The 21,133-nt window shown below is 48.2% G+C and overlaps 1 protein-coding gene across 1 annotated transcript in view; it reads right to left on the bottom strand.

Moving 5' to 3' along the window:
- The window catches only part of LOC146184869 (high-affinity choline transporter 1-like), a 55,733-nt gene extending 38,284 nt beyond the window's left edge, over positions 1-17,449 (bottom strand). Inside the window, exons 1-5 of the mRNA XM_084608638.1 lie at positions 17,331-17,449; positions 15,136-15,239; positions 12,967-13,074; positions 10,160-10,315; positions 9,285-9,433 (exon numbers count right to left, since the gene is read on the bottom strand). Coding sequence (XP_084464764.1) covers positions 9,285-9,433; positions 10,160-10,315; positions 12,967-13,074; positions 15,136-15,239; positions 17,331-17,449 — 636 coding nt within the window. The remainder of the gene's footprint in view (positions 1-9,284; positions 9,434-10,159; positions 10,316-12,966; positions 13,075-15,135; positions 15,240-17,330) is intronic.
- Positions 17,450-21,133: the final 3,684 nt, after the last annotated feature.

Raw genomic sequence — 21,133 nt, 5'->3', positions numbered from 1 at the left:
GTTATTTCCAATCGCTGCTGCATTTGCTTTCGCAACCAGGGATCCGTGGCGGCGCTCCCGCCGCTTCGTCCTTCCATGTATCTCGAGCTGGGCGTCGCGTCGGCGCGGCAGTTTTCGACGCGCGAAAATCGTGGAAAAAAACGCCGCATGTATTCCGGCCTTCGAGCTGGGCGTCGCGTCGGCGCGGCTGTTTTCGACGCGCGAAAATCGTGGAAAAAAACGCCGCATGTATTCCGGCCTTAAGGCCGGAATACATGCGGCGTTTTTTTCCACGATTTTCGCGCGTCGAAAACTGCCGCGCCGACGCGTTAAGGCCGGAATACATGCGGCGTTTTTTTCCACGATTTTCGCGCGTCGAAAACTGCCGCGCCGACGCGACGCCCAGCTCGAGATACATGGAAGGACGAAGCGGCGGGAGCGCCGCCGCGGATCCCTGGTTGCGAAAGCAAATGCAGCAGCGATTGGAAATAACCGCAGAGCGAGGTACGTGAGAGAAGCGACGCTGTCCCTTGTGGTAAAATCCCGAAAGTGCTCATTCTAATGCTACTGTGCTAAATGTAGAAAGCTTACATAGGTGCGCAAGGATTTGGCTCGCTCGAATGAACGAAGATATTTCGAATGCCCGCTCGGATACCAGCGGCACGGTTTTCTTTTTTATTTTTACAAATTTCACTCCAGGGAGCAAACAAACACACAACGATTCGAGAGCAGGTCGTATATTCACAAAAAAGCGACATTCCGTGCTTGATTAAGCGTTTATTTTTACGATAATCACATTTCTGCGGCCAAACTGCCCCATACCTCGTCAGCCATGGCGGCCATGTTAGGGTCCCTAGAAATATTGCTAGTCTGTCGTCCGCCGGCCGCGGCGAGGGCTGCCGCTGAGTGATCGCCGTGGTGGCGCTGCGGTGAACCGGAGTGCGCCACTGCTGACGGAGCAGACGACGCGCGCGCCCGTGCGCTTCGAAATGCATTCGCTGCATGCTCATTGTCAGGTGCCTTGTAGATGCGATGCCGCTCTTTGATTTCTGTCTTTGATTTCAGTTTAGTCGTAATATTGAATTCGCAGCCGAGTTGTTGGCATAACCACGGATGCGACTTTTTTTTTTCGTGAGCGAAGTTTTGCGCGCATGCCCCTGAGCCGATGTAGAAACGAAGCTGCTTTTTATACCCTATTATCCTGCTGAAGCTACCGCCGTGCCGTATTGTAATGAAGACTTCTGAGGATTTTGTGCAAACAATTGCGATTGCATGGAGAACTATACTAGACGCACATTTTAGGCTCCAATTGGACCATGTGTGCGAGCAACAGAGCGCTGTCGCCGGCGTTTTCATTCACGCTATAGTTTCCTCTTAACTTCTTCGGACGCTTAGCTAAGTTATAACACGTATGTAGAACTAGAAACTTTCGGATGCATGCACAATTAAAGCACGCAAGATGGGAACCCGAGCCCTTCAAATCGCACCGCGCTTCAGGCAAACTGCTGATAGGCATGTACTTAGGAAGCCTAGTAGCCACTCATCAGAATGTGCCATCACTTTTGTTGACTTCCGTTTTGCAACCTCTAAAACATATTTTTACAGCCAGCTGTTAGTTGAGAGGAAGGGCACTAACACTTCTTTCAAACTCTGTCCTTGAAGGTGTTCATTTTCATTTTTCATTTCACCGAGAGCTTTTACCAGCTTTGCCACATTGTCCTTCGTACGACAAACTGCTCGAGACATAGAAGTCTGTTTCTTAATTTTTTCTTCTTCTTGACAGGGTGTTCTGAGTTAACTTTCGCAAGTATTTGCAGGCTATATATGCATGTTGCATCAGAAATAATGGTACAGTTCGTCGCAAATTAAGCAACGCCCATTGTAGGTGGGAAAGGTCTTGGTAATAGGCTTCAATCCGCTGCCAGGACACAAGCTGAGTTTCGCAATGTCCTGAATAAGATTAATTACCTCTTCTGTCGACTTTACAGCTATCTCCTTGACTTTGTCTCCTCGAATGCACACAGCAGCATTCATGGCAGCTTCACCACTGCGATGGAACAGAACTCGCCGATGGCAATTGCCTCCGGAGATTCGTCCTCGAATGTTCATTGTTCAACATCAGAAAGATCGACATTTGTCCCCAGTGGCGGTGGCATGCAGGTTTCTGCATTCCTGGGGCAGGCTCGCGTCACACGATCCACCACCGCTGTATTCTTCAACTGGCTCCACTGATGCTCCAGGATCAGTGCACTTTTTTTCTTTCTCTGCAGGTCTCCCTGCTGACTGTTTTTGCTCGTACAAGTTGCGCTCCTTTCTCTTGAGAGGCAGGGGTTTCAACAAGTATTTTGGAGTGTCAGGAAACAGCGTTGAGATGGCATCCTTCGTGAGTTGCGTAACATCCCGTGGAATCTCAATTACCTTTACCTGTCTTAAAACTTCGCTCAATAAAGCAGGGTTTGAAGTGTCGCTCACAAATGTCGACACTAGCTTATTCGTGTTACAGTAATGTGAGGGCAACCCCGATCAGGATCATCCGATATTTCTTTATACCGATATTTATATCAACGTCCAGGATTTCCTGTCTGCAACTCACAAAATAATGAGGAAGATATTCACCACTTGTGGGTTTGCCCGCCACTGAAGCCGACAATATCGGCACCTGACGGCAGTGGGCCTTTCACCGAGCAACCCATCTTCGTACATTGCTTGCACGCAAGGGCCTTATCATTGCTCTCTCTTGAATTTTATTTGAACACAGCCAGTCTATTTTCTTTCATTCATTACGCCTTTTAACTTTCGTTTTGCATATTCCTTTATGCCCTAGCTGAGACAATAAACAATGTTATTGCCTTTGCAGCCGCGCTTGATGTTGCGCTCCCACTCTTGCCTCTTCCCTGCGTCTTTCGGTGTCCTGAAGAGAGAACATTTCACCTTGCACGAGCGCTACCCGGTCTTGCACCCGGGCAAGAAACATGTGCTATCACGCTTACCCCGTTTTCTGAACATGACGCGATCACATATCCATAAAAAAGGCACACTTGCACACATGCTAGCTAATTTGCGCGCATTCCGGCCCGCGAGCGAAAAAAAGTGCAAGTGGTGCACGAGCCTTGCCACGGCACAAACGGATCAGCGCGGCGCAGATTCGCAGTACGGCACAACCGCCACAGCACCACGTACACAACGCGACCACGCTCCGAATGCGTACAGCGCCCCCTGCGCTTTCATCCGGGAAGCGGCCAACCGGTTCCATAGGGAACCACGCTCGGACGGCAGACTAGCAAATACTTCTAGGGACTCTAGCCATGTTGACAGCGGGCGCTCAAACCGGAACTGCCAGCTTTCCGCGCTCCTATTGGCTCGCGTCGACAGTAGTTTCCGGTTCGAGAGGACGCCGCGCCGCCCGCACGTCAAATATCTGGCAGGGCCAGATCGGTGGCGGCGCGCGTTTTTTCTGACGCGGGGCGTCAAGTGTGCGCCGTCGGGCGTAAAACGCCGGTTTGACGCGGCAAAAACGCTCCATGTATTCCGGCCTTTAATGCTGTAATCTGTCCCTGCCAGATATCTGGCGCGTGCTACACGCGTCGAAAACTAGCGAGGGGTTGGGACCGCGCGGCTGTCCCCTACTCCGTTCTTCTCGTCCTGAAGTTCACTTAGCTCCCCCTGCTTCTTTTCTTCACAGAATAGTTTTCTTCACGGTTTTCAAATTTTCTCAGTCCGCGCGAGAGGGTGAGCGAGCCAGCACCACGAACATGCAGGTGCATTCCCCTTTGGGACGCCTGCCGTGACGGCGGCGTTGACATCGCGGCGCATGGAAAGTGCTTTGGAGTACCCGCTTTATTTATGGCAGTTACGAGGGTTTACCTACAGAAGGAATGTGAGGATTGACAGCCATGTTTGTCAGTTCTTCGATTTTCCGTACTGTTTGCTCGGGCTGTCTTTCTTTTTTCCATCAATGATGAAACAAACCCTTCACACATTCGTGGATACAATGTTTGCAAACAGTGTAAGCTCGCCAGTACTTGTCTAAATGGGGCGATCCCCCCCCCCCCCCCCTTCTTCATTGGAACCGCAGATGAATCAACAATGGCATCTTATTGCACGATCCCCAGACATGTAAAAAGAATTCCGGGGCTGGTAAATTTCGAATTATGAAATCATTGTCAAGAAACACATGTGCTAGTTGCAAAGCGGCGCATATTTAGATAACTGCTCGTGATGTCTCCCTTTTCTGGTCGTCTTATTGCTCAGAATATGGTTATTTATTTTATTTACATTACCCCTCAGGGAGGCATTACATATATTTTGAATATATTTCAGAAATATCATGTTGCACTCACGCTCTCGAGGGCTGCTAGTATGGCAGTCCGCTTTCTCAATGCACCTTATAGCTAAAAATGTCGCAACAAGAGCGCAGACTGACTTGAAACTAGAGCTCGCGGTAGTTATTATAGCTGGAGTACCGTTACCAATGTACGCTTACTACCAGCGCTGGTGCACATTCGCCTTCAGCCCACCTGCTCATGTTGCTGTATATAGCTCAATGAGCTCAATCTAAAACATCAATCTATTCGTTGTGTCGTCTTCTGACCTGTGCTCCCGTCCACGTTCCGCGCTGTTACCTCAAGATGCATATTCAACACGCCCAAGCTGCTATTCTAAATAAAAACAAAAATGGGGGAGGGGGAGGGGCGGTTAGCTTACCGTCAACACTATATAGCCTCGTGTGTTTCAATGGAAATGCCTCCACCCCCCCCCCCCACCCCCCACCCCCACCAGGGAAAAAAGAAAGCGGTCAGCGCGTTATGAAAAGGAAAGTGCGCACACCCGCATATATCAGCGCGCGCGTTCTTTTTTTCTACTTTTATTACAACAGAATAATTACCGACGATTACGTTACTTCCTAATGCGAAATTTGAGCATATCTCATTGGCTGTTCCAGCTTTCGGATAGATTGAGGCAAAGACAACTTTTTTATTTTATTTTTCACACGTATTTCTTCAAGAAACACTCCACTAACAGTTCTTGACTGTCATGAAGGAAGCTTTGTGGATCAGGAGTTCGCGTAAGGCAGCGTGTGGACCTGTAGGAGCGTTGCGCAGCGAAGAGATAGCAGCGACTGACTGATGCCGCTGACGCCGCTAGCGAGTCAAGTCAACGTGGCTCTGCGTTTCGGCTTAGGATGTATGCACCGTGATCCACTTACACCGGAAAACACCGTCGCCGCCACAAAGGAAAAAGGTAGGGGAAGGGGGGGGGGGACACGCAGCGGCGAATGGTGGCAGGAGCGTGCGCTGCCCTGGCTGCGGAGCTGGTTACGAGGGACAACGCAGACGGCGACGCGAAACGCAGGAACGGGCGCCAAACAGCTGGGCTCTAAAACAAACAAAAAAAAAAAACGCTCTTCAGCACGCCAAATGGCCACATCAGGGCAGCGCGAGGAAGTACATGTCCGGACAAATTCTAGGGGCAGTAAGTAACCGAAGGGCGTCTTGCATTATTCTTTTGTTGCACATACAACGACAGAAACGAATCCTTTCACTCCAAAGAATGCCTCAGTGGCAGCCAGTTATGCATTTTACCATGGTTAGCACGAGTGATTGCCGTTCTATGCTTGTTATGAAAGCAGGTGATGCTGGTAGTGAATAAATAAATAAGTAAATAAATATATAGAAAGTACACTGGATTCGCAACGCAGCAAAGACGTACATCTAACCAATGAAGAGTACAGATGAGATTCAAAGGGGAAGGGTCGAGAAGGAGTGGTCTAACGCGTTTGGAAACTAACCCGCTTCTACTGGCGACATTGCCTCATAACTGCCTGCTACCCTCCCCTCTCCAATTCATTTCCCCCCAAATTTAGCCTGAATGCATTGCGGCAGCTGCCTGGTGCTTACCCTTTTGGTAGGTATTTCACACCTATTTCGCAATGCCGACTCTCCTCTCTAAGGTAAAATGAAATTGGCCATCGCCCTTTTCTCAGCTCATTAGGTTACCAACGTCAGTTTCTATGGTTAGAAAAGCCCGAACTAAAAAAAAAAGAAAAAAGAAAATGATTACTGTTGATTGAAACCGACTTTATTGAAATTTTATTATGTGGAATAACGTTTGATAAACGTAGTTCTGCACCAGAGAGCTCGCAAGAATATCCTACTATAAATGCTATAACTTCAAAAGTGATAACAGCTCAAAAGTTGGGTATCAAAGGAAAGACAATACAGGTGTCGATTTCAGCCAGAGTTCATGACGAAACCACCAAAGATGTATACTTCGTCTCACAAAATGTTTTTAGTACTGCGAAAGGCCGGGGCGCCATGGACCAAGAGCACTTGGACACTTGCGCGCGAGCGAGGCAAACGCGTTTCCCTTTTTTTTGTACTTTGTAACTAATGTACAAAGCTCCCCCTGTACTTTCTTGCTATAGCTCCCCTCTGCACTTCCCCTCGCTTTCCTCTCCCCATCATTTTGCTTTCCCACCGGCTGCAGCTTGGGCGCTTCAGATTTTAGATAGCAGTTGAAGCGGCCGGCAGCACTCTTTTCCTTCCTTTTGTTTGAATAACCACTATCCACACCACCTATAATAGGCAATTGTGCTCCCACTGTCGCCCTTGCCGATTCGAGGGGTGTGTCGGAGCACAATTACCTATTACAGTGCGCATTTGAATGGGCCAGGGAGCCCCCGCCTTTAGCAGTGGTTCAAATCTCTTGTGAGTCAAAGTATAGTATACAAGGGCCACATAAATATCTTCCATCATATCGCACCTTTCCATTTTTGGTATCCACTTGAGCTATCGTGAACATATGTCGACGATGTATGATCAACTCGCTCAAGCTTCCACTCTATCCAGAACAGTGAACAACAACAAAACGAGGTGGTACGTTTCATTTACGTTACGCACATTCGGTCATGGCCGAATCGAGCGGCGGCGGTCCGCGTCGCCGCTCAAGTTCAGCCGTGGTAAGGCAAGCTAGCACCCCGAAGTCCTGCTATCCGCTGTAGTCAAGCTAAGAACAGGTGAACGCTTCCCCCTGCGCACGGCGGGGAGAAGAATGGGGCTTTGAAAATGCACCCTCCAACAAAAGAAAGCTTCTCTACAAAGCAAAGGTTGGGTCCCTCGGCCAACTCGGGCCAATGCCGATAGGCACTTTCTCAGTCCTGAATCAGTGGCGTAGCCTGGTGGCAGAATTTGAACTAATTCCAAGATAGCCACCGTGGGACCCCCGCCAAAAATGAAGTGGGCTTGCATCGACAGAATACCAGCTGCTGGTTACAAAAAAGCCACTCTTACTGAAAATAGAGCTGTTATACGGTAGTAAAGAGGAAGAACAGGAATACAGGCATCGCCGCCACAGCCGAAACGGCCGAGGTTCGCAACTACAAACCACGTGACGCGCAAGAGATCCCGGAGGCTGACAAATGCGAATTACGATGACCGTTTGAATGCGGTAGTCGGTTTTGTCTCGAGTATGATAACATGCTTTTATCACACGTAAACGAAGGCGAAAACACGAAAAGACAACGTAAATGCTGCGAGCCAAATATAAAAATATACTCATTTCATCATCTTGTCGGCAGATGCTGCTTGTCTCGCAGCTAACACGGCGCTACAGGCGTCCTCTTAAGTTTCGGTTATGGTTCGGCTCAGGCACTTCGTGTGTGCTCGAATAGTTTGGTCTGGGCCTGCGGCGCCTGAAATATGAGCTCGGAGCAGCAGATGCACCTACCCCAAGTGCGTATCGAATGAAGATCATGACTCGGCACGCACCTGCGAAGTATTCTCCGCTTCGATCGCGCCAGCAATAACGGAATCTTTTCTTGCGTCATAGTGTGCGTCATCCTACCCTACTGCGTAGTAGCAAAAAACAGCTTGATATCGACCGGCGGGAACAAAAACAACCTCAATTTCTTATCGCAATATCTCAACCACAATTAGATTTTTTTGCTGCCGGATATGCGGCGACAGTGTCACCAAATGCCTTTTATCAGATTTTTGATAACATATTTGGGTGTCTTTAGTGTCCCTTTAAGGCCGCTACAGGCACGAACCAAATCCACAGTGAATGCTCCATCTGTATTTAAAACTGTGTATACCCGTGTGAACAGTTTGTAAGCGAAAGTCTCTTCTTTTCCACCCGAGTGACGTGACCTGTGCGACCCACGATGCCTACCTAGCCCACATATGCGCAGTAGGCTGCCCTGTAAGTCGCATAAGCAAAGAACCAAGACAGTCGTTTGGTAGTGCGCTCTACTGACTGCAGAATACCGGAACTTAAACGGCTGTATCCTGCTTCAGAAGCAGCCAGTGTTTTAAGAATAGCCCGATTCCAAACTGCTCACACCGCTTACCACATTGGGCAGTCTCGTTGAGTAGAGTCAAAGTGAATGCCTAGCCATAGGTGATCCATCATAGCAGCGAATGTCTCGGCCGATTCGCAGTGTTGTTTTTTGCACGCACTATTCTCGGCTTCCGGACCCTGTCATCAGCCCTAGACGCATTAAGCCATCTTATGAATTTTCCCCATGCGGAGAAAACGGGATTCGTTGGGGCAGAGGTGGTGTGAACAAAACCAGGCAGGATAGGAGCCGTTTTACTAGGCCTTACACTATTCAAAATCAAACGTAACGGATAAGAAAATATTACTTTAAAGTTTCTTTTTAGATGGCGACCTTAAGAATAATAGTCTTTGAAAGCACTGAGGAAGAATGTCGCGTGTGACGTCATAATTTACTTTACACCGATTTGTTCTGCATTAATTTTTTTTTCTCGCAGCATACTTTGGTTATTTTACTTTCGACCCCAAAAAATAACATAGCTTAGGTGAGAGTTGCATCTTCCACCATGCAGAAAAGCCAGACGTTTTTCAGCGGATACTCTACTGAATACAATGAGAATCCTACCAGGAGTGTGTGCCCATAACTTTGAATTCCCTTTTCAGGCAGATGAGGGGAAAGAAGGAAGCTACCGAACTGCTGCAATACACCTTGACAATACTCATTTGAGACTGACAAATTACTGTGCTTATTTTAAGGTTAAAGATACCCTCAAGCCATCATTTTAGCTTTTATTTTGCAGTCTAGTTCTCAGCCTTTTGGGAACAAAACTTCAACACGACATGCGCGGTCACAGTTACGCCGTGCAGCCTTCTCTTGGCTGAGGTAAAGATAGACCGCAGGGTCGACTTCTTAACTTCGGGCTCCATTGGAAAGAATGCCGTAAGAGACTCAGCATAATAGTTGATGTCCGGGGACACGCACGAGTCGTCGAATCGAGCTTGTTTCTGCAGCGAAGCGCTTGTGCACTCACCAGGCCGACCATTGTGCTGCCCATCTGGAAGACGTCTGTGTAGATGACGGAGAAGAGACCACCCAGCGCCGTGTAGAAGAGGATGACCACGGCGGACACTACGATGATCAGTTGGCTGTTGACGTGCACCACGGTGTGCACTGTGTCACCTGCAACGACCAATTTGGGCTCAGTTACTGGCAAAACAGGCGCGCTCGTAGTGGCGTTAGTTCTCTAACAATAGGGAAAACATGAAACCTGGGAGGCGCATAAACTCTTCCTTCAAAATGGAACGTGATAGCTTCGAAGGTCCTCGTCGTCGCCTTTCCAGCTTGTCGTTCGCTATCTCGCGTTTACCACGGGATTGACTCACACAACGACTGGTTGTGATATACTAAATTATTTTTTGCTTTTTTATTCGCATGTCAGCGTCGCTTTATATGTTATTACTCAATGTATTAAGCATACTATTATGTACAGTTACCATTAATATATGCCGTCTAGACACGCCAGTAAGACGGAGGAGGCCATACTGAATTACTAGTCCCAGTCCCTTCTAACACGCCTTCATCAAAGAGCCTTCGTGGCCTATTTTAGCGTATTCGCCTCGACACCAAAGGGCCCCTAATAGCCTCCCTAACTAGTTCCAATTTTATTTTTGTGTATTCTTGTTTGTCAGCATCACACGCCGCAGCTAACGCTCAGGTATCACCTTACACACATGTGACTCAAATTATTTGTTCGACAATAACTCTGTTTGTGGAAAGAAGGTTGGAAGAAAAAGAATCCAGTCCCCCTCAGTGGATCGGCAAACGCTGCCTTGCACCAACGCTATTTCAAAGGCGCGAGAGAAAAGCAGAGTTTGTCCCAATTACGCCCACACGCGAGCTCCTCACCGAGTGCGGAGAGTATAGAGGCCGTCCAGAAGACCTCGCCGAAGACGGCAGGCACGGTGAGGATGATCGAGATCCAGTTCCCATAGTGCTGCTGGAACGGATCGAGCATCGTCAGCGCCTTGGTGACACGCATCTTGCCCGCGAAAAACCAGCCGCCTGTAAGCACACGTGCTTTCGTTAAATCGGTGAGCGCCAGCTCTGAACGCGCACATATTGACGCTGACTGAGTGAGTTCGCGCTCGAGTAGGCTCTCGAAAAGTGCTTACCAAAAGACGTCGCACGTTGTATGGTTAGGTTCGTTGGGTTTAACTCTCTGAGGCGACTGATTAATGCCACTACTTCATCCCTTCCGAGCATTTCATTCATTTTGCGCATCTCACCAACAACATGCACTGTAGTGTGACGATTTTTGCTTCTTTCATCTAACCAGTAGAATAGTGGGTTTGACGTAGCCGCGATCGATTCATGATTGCCTCGCCACGAATAATAATGCACCCATCTGTCAAAAGTATCAGGCATATAACATCTCAATGTCTATACGTGATGCTTTTCTCGCGTGTGCTTCAAGATCAGCAAATGTGCAGTGACAAGCCATCGAGAAGCTGAGACAGGTTAATTCAATTTTGCTGCTCTTTAGTCGTGTTGTTAGAAGAGACACAGTCGCTTTATTTATTGGTAATAGGTGCTGTTCTTGGCATCTGAAATGTATCGACTCGATACACTGCGCTGATAACTGATGTTTAGCGTTTTTTCGTTGGCATAAATTTTCTTGATGTCCAGGCGAAATCTCTTAAACAACAGATGCCTTGCCAAACGAGTCATATTAAGAAATCCAAGCTCTGTTTTAAAGTACCTGCCTACCGCTCACTTTTTTCCCATCAGTGGTCGATTCACATAAAAGAAATGCTTCCAGAACTGAGGAAGAACATTTCTCAGTCTTTGCAAAAATGTGCTGAACTAATAATTCCAATTCACTATAAGCGCTCTCGTTTCTTTGCTCTATGAAAGTACACGTGGCAAGGTTTCGTTGTCGTCTAAGTTGAAGCTCTCCCCTGGTATCCCTGGAGTTAATTGGATGACAGCGCAAATAGAACTATCGCATAGCTCAATCAATGTCGTCCTCAAGATTGCTTGCATTAGGGTAGAGAAGCTTACGTGCGCACAGTTCTGTGGTTTGTGCCGTCTGCATCGCACAGAAGCACGTTCAGCTCAGCTCTCAGAAAAAGCATTCAATGTGAATTGTTCAGTTCTCCCTGGCGCATCTGTCTGACCGGTCTTGAGCCTGCTGCCTCGAAACACGAATGTTCGAAAGCCGTTGTGTTAACAGAAGATGACATAGGCCCTCGACCACTCAACAAGGGTTCGATCACGGCCGCGATGGCCGCGTTTCGATGGAGGCAATAAGCAAGGCGGCCGTGTACTGCCGGACCTCAATGCACGTTAAAGAATCCCATGCAATCTAATTTACTCGGAAATCTCTACTGCGGCACCCCAGAGCAGATTTAGGACGTTCAACTGTGTAAAAAAACCTAAAAACGTCGGGACACACACACGCACACACACATTTGTTAACGGCTCCCATCCGCAGCTCCCCTTTCGGAGGCATCTTCACTTACACGCACATCTCCACTCTATTTACTACTAATCTTTCAATTCGTAGTTATTGTTTTTCAAATACTGTTTAACATACAGTTGTAATTAGCCACCACCTTATGTTAAATACTACTCGAGATAGACATGAAGCCCCGCTTAACCAAGCCGTAGAACGTGCTTGATTGGTCGAGGGGTAGCATGTGTGAGTCGAAGCGCAATGACCCTGGAAGGTTCGATTTCCCTCACCTTCCCATCTAAATATAGGAGCCCGAGGTTGGCAAATCAGTCATGTCACGTGGGTAAATGATGTTTTACAACCCTGCAACGGATCGGTTCCCAGCAGCCATGCCAGCTGCCATTTGCTGTAGCCCTGCCTAACATTTTTGGCTCAGAACGTCGACGCCAAATTTTTCCTGTTGGCGGGGTATACTTATTGCTGGCGCGTTAACAAGCGATAACCGTTACTTTATAGCCTTTAGTTGATGCAGCTGTAGTGGTTGTTAAAGCCAAATATTAGCCTAGACTGAAAGCACGCACACATAAAACCTTGAAGTCTCCGGAAGAATTGTTTGATGTTTCTTTCACCTGTTTATCCATGTAAAAAACAAAACAAAAAAATTTTTTTCTTTCTAAAGAATTCTGTGTTTGTATTTCGGCCTCCACCTTACCGTTGATGGTTCAAGGTACGTGCCGGGCCCTGGACACTCAACAATAGCCGCCCGCAGTACGTCTAGCGGGCGTGCTACTAGCTAACAGAAGATAATTAAAAAACCAGCGTTGAATAAAGCATTAACAGGGATGCTTCTTATGGCCTCTGTACTCGTTACCATACGCATATGGTGCGTGCATCGTAACGAGTCACAGGTTTACATCTGAAAACCAGAATACTTAAAAGTGGAACGATGGAGCAAGAAAAAAATTAGCGCAGCGTATATTTATCTATTTTGCTACCTCTAGTAAAACACAACGTTTGAGCGAAATCCAGCACATGAAGAAATTAATGAATATGAAGAAATAAGCCTCTGACGCTGTGTGTTGTGACATACTCATTAATATCTACATTAATACGCTATTGCCGTCACACTCACATATGCCACATAAATAAACAAAATTTTGGCGCACCTTTACATCTGCACCTGCAATGACACTGGACCTTGGTGCATAATCTCTGCAGGCAGCCAGAGCGGTCCACACATGGTGCGGCGTGTACTTACCGACCATGAGGCTGAGCGCGTGGCCGAAGGGCGCTTGGCACCAGACTAGACCGCGCCTAAAGACCGTCTCGGCAGTGCCGTTGATGAAGACTCCACCGACCCAGGTCGCTGCATCAACAAAAGACACCACTAGTTTTTAGCGTGCGCGGGCACGAACGAGGAGTAAATAAATGTAGCGGCCAAATGTTTTCGGGAGATAATAATTTCGCATGATTACAAAAAAGAGGAAGTGGAGGGGAAGAGAGAGATTGTATACGATGATGACATAGGGAGAGGTACATGCAGTCATAATACTCATACGTATAGCGTCGGTAGCAAAAGTGGATGATTGTGCTCGTGACAACAGACTGATCGTAGCTCTGCCTCGCAGCTCAGCCGCGCGATATCGTTACCAGCACAGAGAGCATGCACGTGCTCGAGTAACTATAGGAATTTCTGGCAGCTGGCTTCCTTGGATGTGCCGAAATAAACTCCTTTGTCAGCACACGCATATCAACAAAAGTTCTGCTGCCCTCTATATCGCATCTTAAATAACTATCAAAGGACAGCCAGCGTTATTAATATGAAAGCATACTTACATCTCCCGCTGTTATCGACTCGAAGAAAACTATCCCGCCTCTCACTTTTTCATGCAATATACTTCCATAACTCAACATTGCACTCCTTATGGGTTCAACCACCATCCTACATTTTGTTCCGCCGTAACCACAGTCAAAAGATAATGATATTCCCCACTCAAACACAGTTGCTTATTCTAACTCGTTTCTTCCCCGCACCTGTAATGATTGGAATAACCTGTCTGTATCCCTAACAAGTATAACTGAAGAAGAAAAATTTAAATCCGCGCTACAAACTTTCTTTCTTGCATAGTATTAAAACCTATTGTATGGTTATTTGCTTATCTTCATTGTATACTATTTTGCTCATTCTATTTTTGTATTTTGTTATTTTTTTTGCACGTGTGCCGTCTTCCTACATTATCCATGTGCCTCGTTGTTCTTTTTTATGTGCTTTGTTTTTCAGAGATTTGTGCGCTTATTGTATTAACCTTCTGTTATATATATATATATATATATATATATATATATCCTCTATGCGCCTCTCCCCTCTGTAACGTACATCTGTACCCTGAGGATATTTTAAATAAATAAATAAAACTGCTGAGAAAAAGCCCTTTGGTTTCTATTACAATACATCGATGTGCTTGAATTGGTCAAGCTAACTGACAATAAACACGTGAGATTGAGAGTAAGCCCGCGGGCTCTTTGACAGTGCACAGTGACAGGGGTCTGGATTAAATTCGACCTCCTGGGTTCTTTAACCTGCGCTAACCTGTCATATCGCATCACACGGGGGTATTCTCGCAATTGACTTTGTATGAATTCGGCCGCTGAGACCGCGGTAGTCGAACCAGCGACCTTGTAATCGGCAGCTAAGCGCAAAAGCAAACGCGGCAAAAAGGGTCGGTGCGCTAATTTGGCGACAGTCTCACATTATGACACTATAGGCTTTGTGGCATGTGCCTGAAATGAAGAAAATGAATTGATAGTTGTCTAAAATATTGTCTCAATGATCCCAGAACCTTCTCTAGTCACCCTCCTACGGGAAAAATTAATACTTTAATGTGCACAGGAAAAGTACACAGCTTCACAACTCTATTCGCTTGGCCTATCCGTCTCATCTTCTGCCCCTGCAGAGTAGCAGTGGATTTGATATTACATCATGGCTATATTCGTTTGCTAGCGAGAGGCCGTGCGAAGATGGCGTAGATGATGCTATAGTCTAGGCTGCTACCGACAGAGGCCGTAATTTGTAACGTTCTGTAACGTTTCCCTTTATGCAAGCCCTCGGCGATTGGTCCCGCCTTTAAAGTGATTTAAGCCGGAGAGGGTGACCCCAGTAACAGAAAATAAGAGGAAAGAAAGAAGAGACATTTAAAAAAAAAGAAAGAAAAAACATCATTCGTTGTCGAGCAGCTCCGGCGATTTCGCAGAATTTCAGTAACCTCGCGGAATTCTGCGTCCACGAATTATTCTCAAATCAGCAAGAAGTGAAAGCTTAAGCAAGATAGTTCTGGGAAGTAAAGTAAGCCCTGCAGACGTGAGGGAAACGTCGGGGCTTTCGCTGCTTCGTATTTTGCTCGTCGCAGGAGGTTCGAAAGGCGCATACCTGTCATGGAGACGATTCCCAGGAGCAGGGGAACGTTACGGTTGGCGAGGAACAGGCGCAGCAGGTACTCATCATCCTCTGCTTTCTGTTCTCCTTTGCGCCTCCTGCGCAGTGTTCGGAAGGAGGAGAAGGGTCAATCTCCGCGCCCACCTCGCATGGCTCGCGGACAGCGCTGCACTTCTCGCTCCATCCTAACTTTACACCCAGAAGCAAACGTAGAATAGCACACGTCTGCCCAGGCCACGTGCGCACGTCAGCATTAACCCCTTTCGCGATTATCTCTATCAGCCGATGGACTTTACGTGTAGCCGTGAAGCGATGCCTGACCTTGTGATTGGCTGGCTACGTTAACTCGATCGTCTCGGATTATATTGTTCTGTCACAGCCATAAAATTGGCCGACGTTAATTTAGGACTCCGACTTCTGTGATAAAGAACCGACGCCCCTAAGAACAAACTTCGCAAATTTGCGGAAGCTCAAAAACGTAAATTGCCAGCTGCCAAGAATGGTACGAAGACTTCTCTGCGAGAGGATTCTATCACGGAAGACGCCATGGGCGCGCATTTGAAGTCATCCTGCACCACTGCTGGTGCGCCATAGAGAACATAATCAGTTGAAAAGAGCCCAAGGAGGCACCCAAGAAACACTGTATTCGAATTGAAGCCCCGGATGAGAACTAGGGTGCCTTCAGATGCAGTAAATATTTGCACACTTTTGAAAACGGTTTCCTGACGGCTGTTTCGTTTATCTTGACCACTTCTGCCCTCACAGAACCATCGCGCCAGTCGAGACAGTTTCTCATACTAGGAATTATAATTTCTTTTACAAAATTTTGATCGCAGTCTAGGATTCGCTACGTCAAGTGCACCAAAAAGTTTCGACACTGAAGGTTAAAGGTCAACGAAAACGCGACAACTTTAAAGGCGGCGTTATCCCCGCAATCAGGTGTGAGCGTTGTGAGCGAAAAATCCCGAGCATGCCTCTACAGGTCGCAGTTGGCTGATGACATGGCAGGGGTTATTCGCAAGATTGAGTGACGTCACTAGATTGGTTGGTTGGTTGGTTGCACAACTTTTATTTCCACCGGAAATGGCACTCCCGGCACGCCCACATTTTATTTCCCGGCACGCCCACATTTTCGTGACGTCACGACACGTTTAACCACACACAATACCTACCAAAGGGAAGTTGCGATGCAATTGGGTCTCGGTACTCTGTCGATGTCCGTAAAACGATTACTTCCCGCGTAAAGGCCGCCGTTTTCGAGAATTCTGTTAAACGCACAGAAGAAAGGCTCAGGAAGGAAGCATTCTGCCTGCTTTATTTTCCCACCCACTTTTCAAAAGCAATATATGGGTCAAACGGACAGATAAGTCAGTCCACAGCGTTAGCCTTGCACCCATTGTCAGTATCTCAGCTACCATGATTATCGCAGTCTTCTTATTAGTACAACGGCCCCTACCTGACGCAACAGCTTTCCATTCGAAGCCAGAAATTATTATCAGGCACCTGGCCACTCGACCAAGTAATTATATTTTCGGAACCGGCCATAAAAACGTGGACCTAAGTCTAACTCCTACCACCGGCGTGGCACTGCAGCCTATCTTATAGTCTGCTGCAGAGAAATGAATCACGGAGCTGGAATTGGGCTGCTTGGCTTCAAAGCACACTTTTGACATCAACCGAAAACCGGCGACATTACAATAAAAGAGGCGCGAGACACCAGGCTTACTTGTGTCGTCTTAAATTCTCCCGGGTTTGTCAGCCTCAAATCGCGTGCGTACTATTCTTAACTCTTCGTTCTTGGCTGTTATGAAAGCTACGATTCCAAAATGGAAGAATCGTCAATGCTGATCCCACTGTCAGGTTGTTCAACGATTAGCTGACTCTTTCTATTACGGTGAACTTATCGCGTTATCGCATTTGGCGAAGTTGCAGGGGCAGCAAACCTGCCCAGACCACTTCTTTCTTTCCGCACCTCCCTCCCTTCCGAAAACTAAAACGCTTTGATGGCTCAGTTCGCGGTACACTAAGGCATTTTCCAGCTCGCACCGAAGCGTCAGCAAACCCAGAAGTATAGGCAGCAGGCGCTCTGGGATAGCGGCACGCTCTTGCTGCTTGTGCCCCGTGACCGGTGACAAACCGCGACGATGGCCACTGCCGATGAAGAGAGCCAGACGGCCATAGTGACGTACCCACTAGAGTAGTTGTGTGACTGGTCTCCGTGAACCTTGCGTCCCGACCACACGCCTACGGAGAGGACGGCGATGTAGTAGAGGATGATGACCAGAGCTCCCAGGATGCTCACCGACATGGCTTCCCTGCGTCGTATTTGTTCGCCGTTTACGCCAGCCTTCGTGAATGGCTCGTGCACCCGACCAACGGCGCACCTTTGGCAACTTCTTCTTCTCTGATCGCTGTTCTTGGAATGTGTGCGGTTGTGTGCTCTACGCACTCACTGGCCGCCTCAGCATATGTCTTGTTACTTTTTGTCCGGATAATGTTCTCATTTTCTTTGACAAATCATTTGTCAGGCATTTTTCTAGCACCCGCTGCAGTAGCTTAGTGGCTATGGCCTTCGGCTGCTGATCCAAAGGACGCGCGGGATCCAACTCCCGGCCACGGCGGCAGTTTTTTTTATTGAAGAGAAATACCAAAACGCAATGTATTTTGTGAATGTGTGCTAAAATATTCAAAAATATTCCGGAGGCCCTCCTCTACGGTTTACCCAAGGTTATTATGATTGCTTAAGCCTCTAATGTGATTTAGACCATGCTGTACGGTAGCTCAAGCGACTGTTTGTAAGTTGTCCTGATTAATACATTTATTTGATCTTTTTCTTCCGGCTTAAGGATTATACATGGGGTCTTATAGGTTATCCTTCTGGTGACGATTGCCCGCAAATGACGAGTGCCTAATCAGTCAATGAGTAAGACTACTGTAACACATGGAGAACATGCTTATATCAATATGTATATGAACAGAACTAGTTGCCAGAAAAGCAAGGACACCCCCGCCGGGGTGGCGCAAATCAGTCAATGAGTAAGACTACTGTAACACATGGAGAACATGCTTATATCAATATGTATATGAACAGAACTAGTTGCCAGAAAAGCAAGGACACCCCCGCCGGGGTGGCGCAAATCAGTCAATGAGTAAGACTACTGTAACACATGGAGAACATGCTTATATCAATATGTATATGAACAGAACTAGTTGCCAGAAAAGCAAGGACACCCCCGCCGGGGTGGCGCAAATCAGTCAATGAGTAAGACTACTGTAACACATGGAGAACATGCTTATATCAATATGTATATGAACAGAACTAGTTGCCAGAAAAGCAAGGACACCCCCGCCGGGGTGGCGCAAATCAGTCAATGAGTAAGACTACTGTAACACATGGAGAACATGCTTATATCAATATGTATATGAACAGAACTAGTTGCCAGAAAAGCAAGGACACCCCCGCCGGGGTGGCGCAAATCAGTCAATGAGTAAGACTACTGTAACACATGGAGAACATGCTTATATCAATATGTATATGAACAGAACTAGTCGCCTGAAAAGCAAGGACACCCCCGCCGGGGTGGCGCAGTAGTTAGGGCGCTCGACTACTGTTCCCAAGGACGCGGGATCGAATCCCGGCCTCAGCGGCTGCTTTTCGATAGAGGCGAAAAGCAAGGCGCCCGTGTGCTGTGCGATGTCAGTGCACGTTAAAAAACCCCAGGTGGTCTAAATTTCCGGAGTCCTCCACTACGGCGTCTCTCATAGCCTGAGTCGCTTTGGGACGTTAAACTCCACAAACCAACCACCCAAAAGCAAGGACAACATTTAACGACAAATTTGTGAACGGATCAATATAGCACCAATACCAAGAAATACATGTTCATAACACAGCGTAGAGAAAAGGAATGCCAAGGATAAAAAGAGTACGGGAACAAAATGCAGCGAATTCGCCCCACACCCGGTACCGGCCTTTGGCGTGGTCAATTTCTTGCCCTGTCTCACCGCCACATGTCCCTTATCATGCACCCGTCATTGCTAAACTGGTCGCGTCCTATTCCAGCGAATGCGAGTAAGGAACTCCGTAGTTAAAACAGTCTTCATGCAACGGGGCTGCGTAGAGAACCGTGCCCGACACGATTTCGACTGTCATTTTTCTTTTGTACCAAATCCCGCCTCTTTGTTTCGCTGCCCATTCTGCTTCGTTGCCTCTGCGTATACTGCCGTGCTATTCGCACACAGTGCCCTTCATTGCGCCATGCATATCAAAGCACGGCTGGGAATTTTACCCTGTCAGAGTCGGAGCAGGAGTATTCCTGCTAACATCACTGACAAGTAGTCTGCCCCACTCTTCTGGGACTATTCTGTGCCCTCCCTTATATTGCCGTAAAGTTATCTTACTGCCGCCGCCATGTGGAGAGCTCGGGAGACTGGCACGCGCTCGTCTTCTTCGCTCTCGGTTCTCGCCCGCCAGTCGGCTCTGTGCCTCTTTTTGCCGGTGCCTTTGCGTAGGTGAACTAAACCAGCCTACCCAGTTTTACTGGCTTCTGTGACATTTTTGGTGGAGGTGCTGGGTGCATCCCATGTACGACACCTGTGCACAAGGCGAGCTGTCGCTTGAGAGGCTTAGCTTCCGAGTGTGGTTCCCTTGTTTCCCCACCGCGAACCACGATGACTACAGCGGCAAGCCACATCATTCAGCCTCCCGTGAGTGCCCAGCAGCTGATCTGCCATACTCCGCGTATGCCCACGCCGTTTCATGGCGACAAGTTTGAAGACGTTGACGACTGATTGACCAGCTACGACCGGGCCGCTGTGTGTAATGCATGGGACGAGGAGCGGAAGTTGCGAAATGTTTATTTCGCACTAGAGGATGCCGCCAAGATATGGTTCGAAAACCATGAGGCTACCATTATCACCTGGCAACATTGCCGGCGGCAACTGCTCGGAACATTTGGGAACGGTGCAAGAAAAGAGATGGCTGAACGCGTTCTGCAGTCCCGATCACAACGGCCTAATGAGAGCGTCGTCATATTGTCGAAGAAATGACTCGGCTGTTCAACCGGGAGGATCCGGCCTTGTCGGTGGCAAAGAAAGTGCGCCACCTATGCCAGGCGTCAAGTCAAGAAGCATCTTTTGCTTGCCTTGTACGTCACCCTCCATGTACTGTGGCTGATTTCACGAAGGAAGCGACAAGCATCGAGCGTGCCCTGAATCAGCGATTTGTGCATTTTGATCGCATTTTGAACATTGCTGCTCTGGTCTTCCGTTTGCCGATGGCCGAAAACGACAGTGAAGCCCTACGTGAACTCATCCGAAGCATTGTGCGCGAAGAGCTGCAAAAGCTGCCCTCTCTCGAGCAACACCCGCGTGTTGGGGGCATCTCGGATGTCGTGTGCGAAGAGCTCCGCCAAGCAGTGCCATCAGAACCATAACCCCAGCCTTCTGCGTCGTACATCATGACGTACAGCGACGTGTTGCGTACCCCTACGCCAGAACCATCGGCACCCTGCAACCCTGCTCCTCCCGCTCGTCCTGCACCCCGATATCCAGTTTCGACTGGTATGCCTGGCGCTCGACCACCCGTTCGCAAAGCACACGCGGGGCGCACGCCGGACAATCAACCTTTGTACTTTCACTGCGGCGAAGCCGGTCACGTACTGCGCCACTGCCCGTACCGTCGGATGGGCTTGCGCGGATTTTCACCGGATGCCCCTCGGTCGCGCTTTGTCGAACCACCTCGGGACATCGACCAATACCTCAGCGACCACGTCCCACCTGCGTCGCTCTAGCGACGCTAGTCCAGGTCAGAATCGCCGCGACAGTTTTCCCCCAGCCGCCGTTCTTCCTTCAGGCAGTCCCCAAGTCCGCGCCGGGAAAACTGAAGACGGCGACTCTCGGGGGTAGGGCCGCCGTAGATGAACACTACGACCAACATCCTCCGCTCACCGATTCGATCACACAGACCGACCTCCTACCCTTCGCTCTAAACAAC

This window comes from Amblyomma maculatum, chromosome 7 (assembly GCF_055883805.1).
Source record: "Amblyomma maculatum isolate TAMU_Amacu chromosome 7, ASM5588380v1, whole genome shotgun sequence".
Lineage (NCBI taxonomy): Eukaryota > Metazoa > Arthropoda > Arachnida > Ixodida > Ixodidae > Amblyomma > Amblyomma maculatum.
This window is presented reverse-complemented; position numbering and strand designations above follow the sequence as displayed.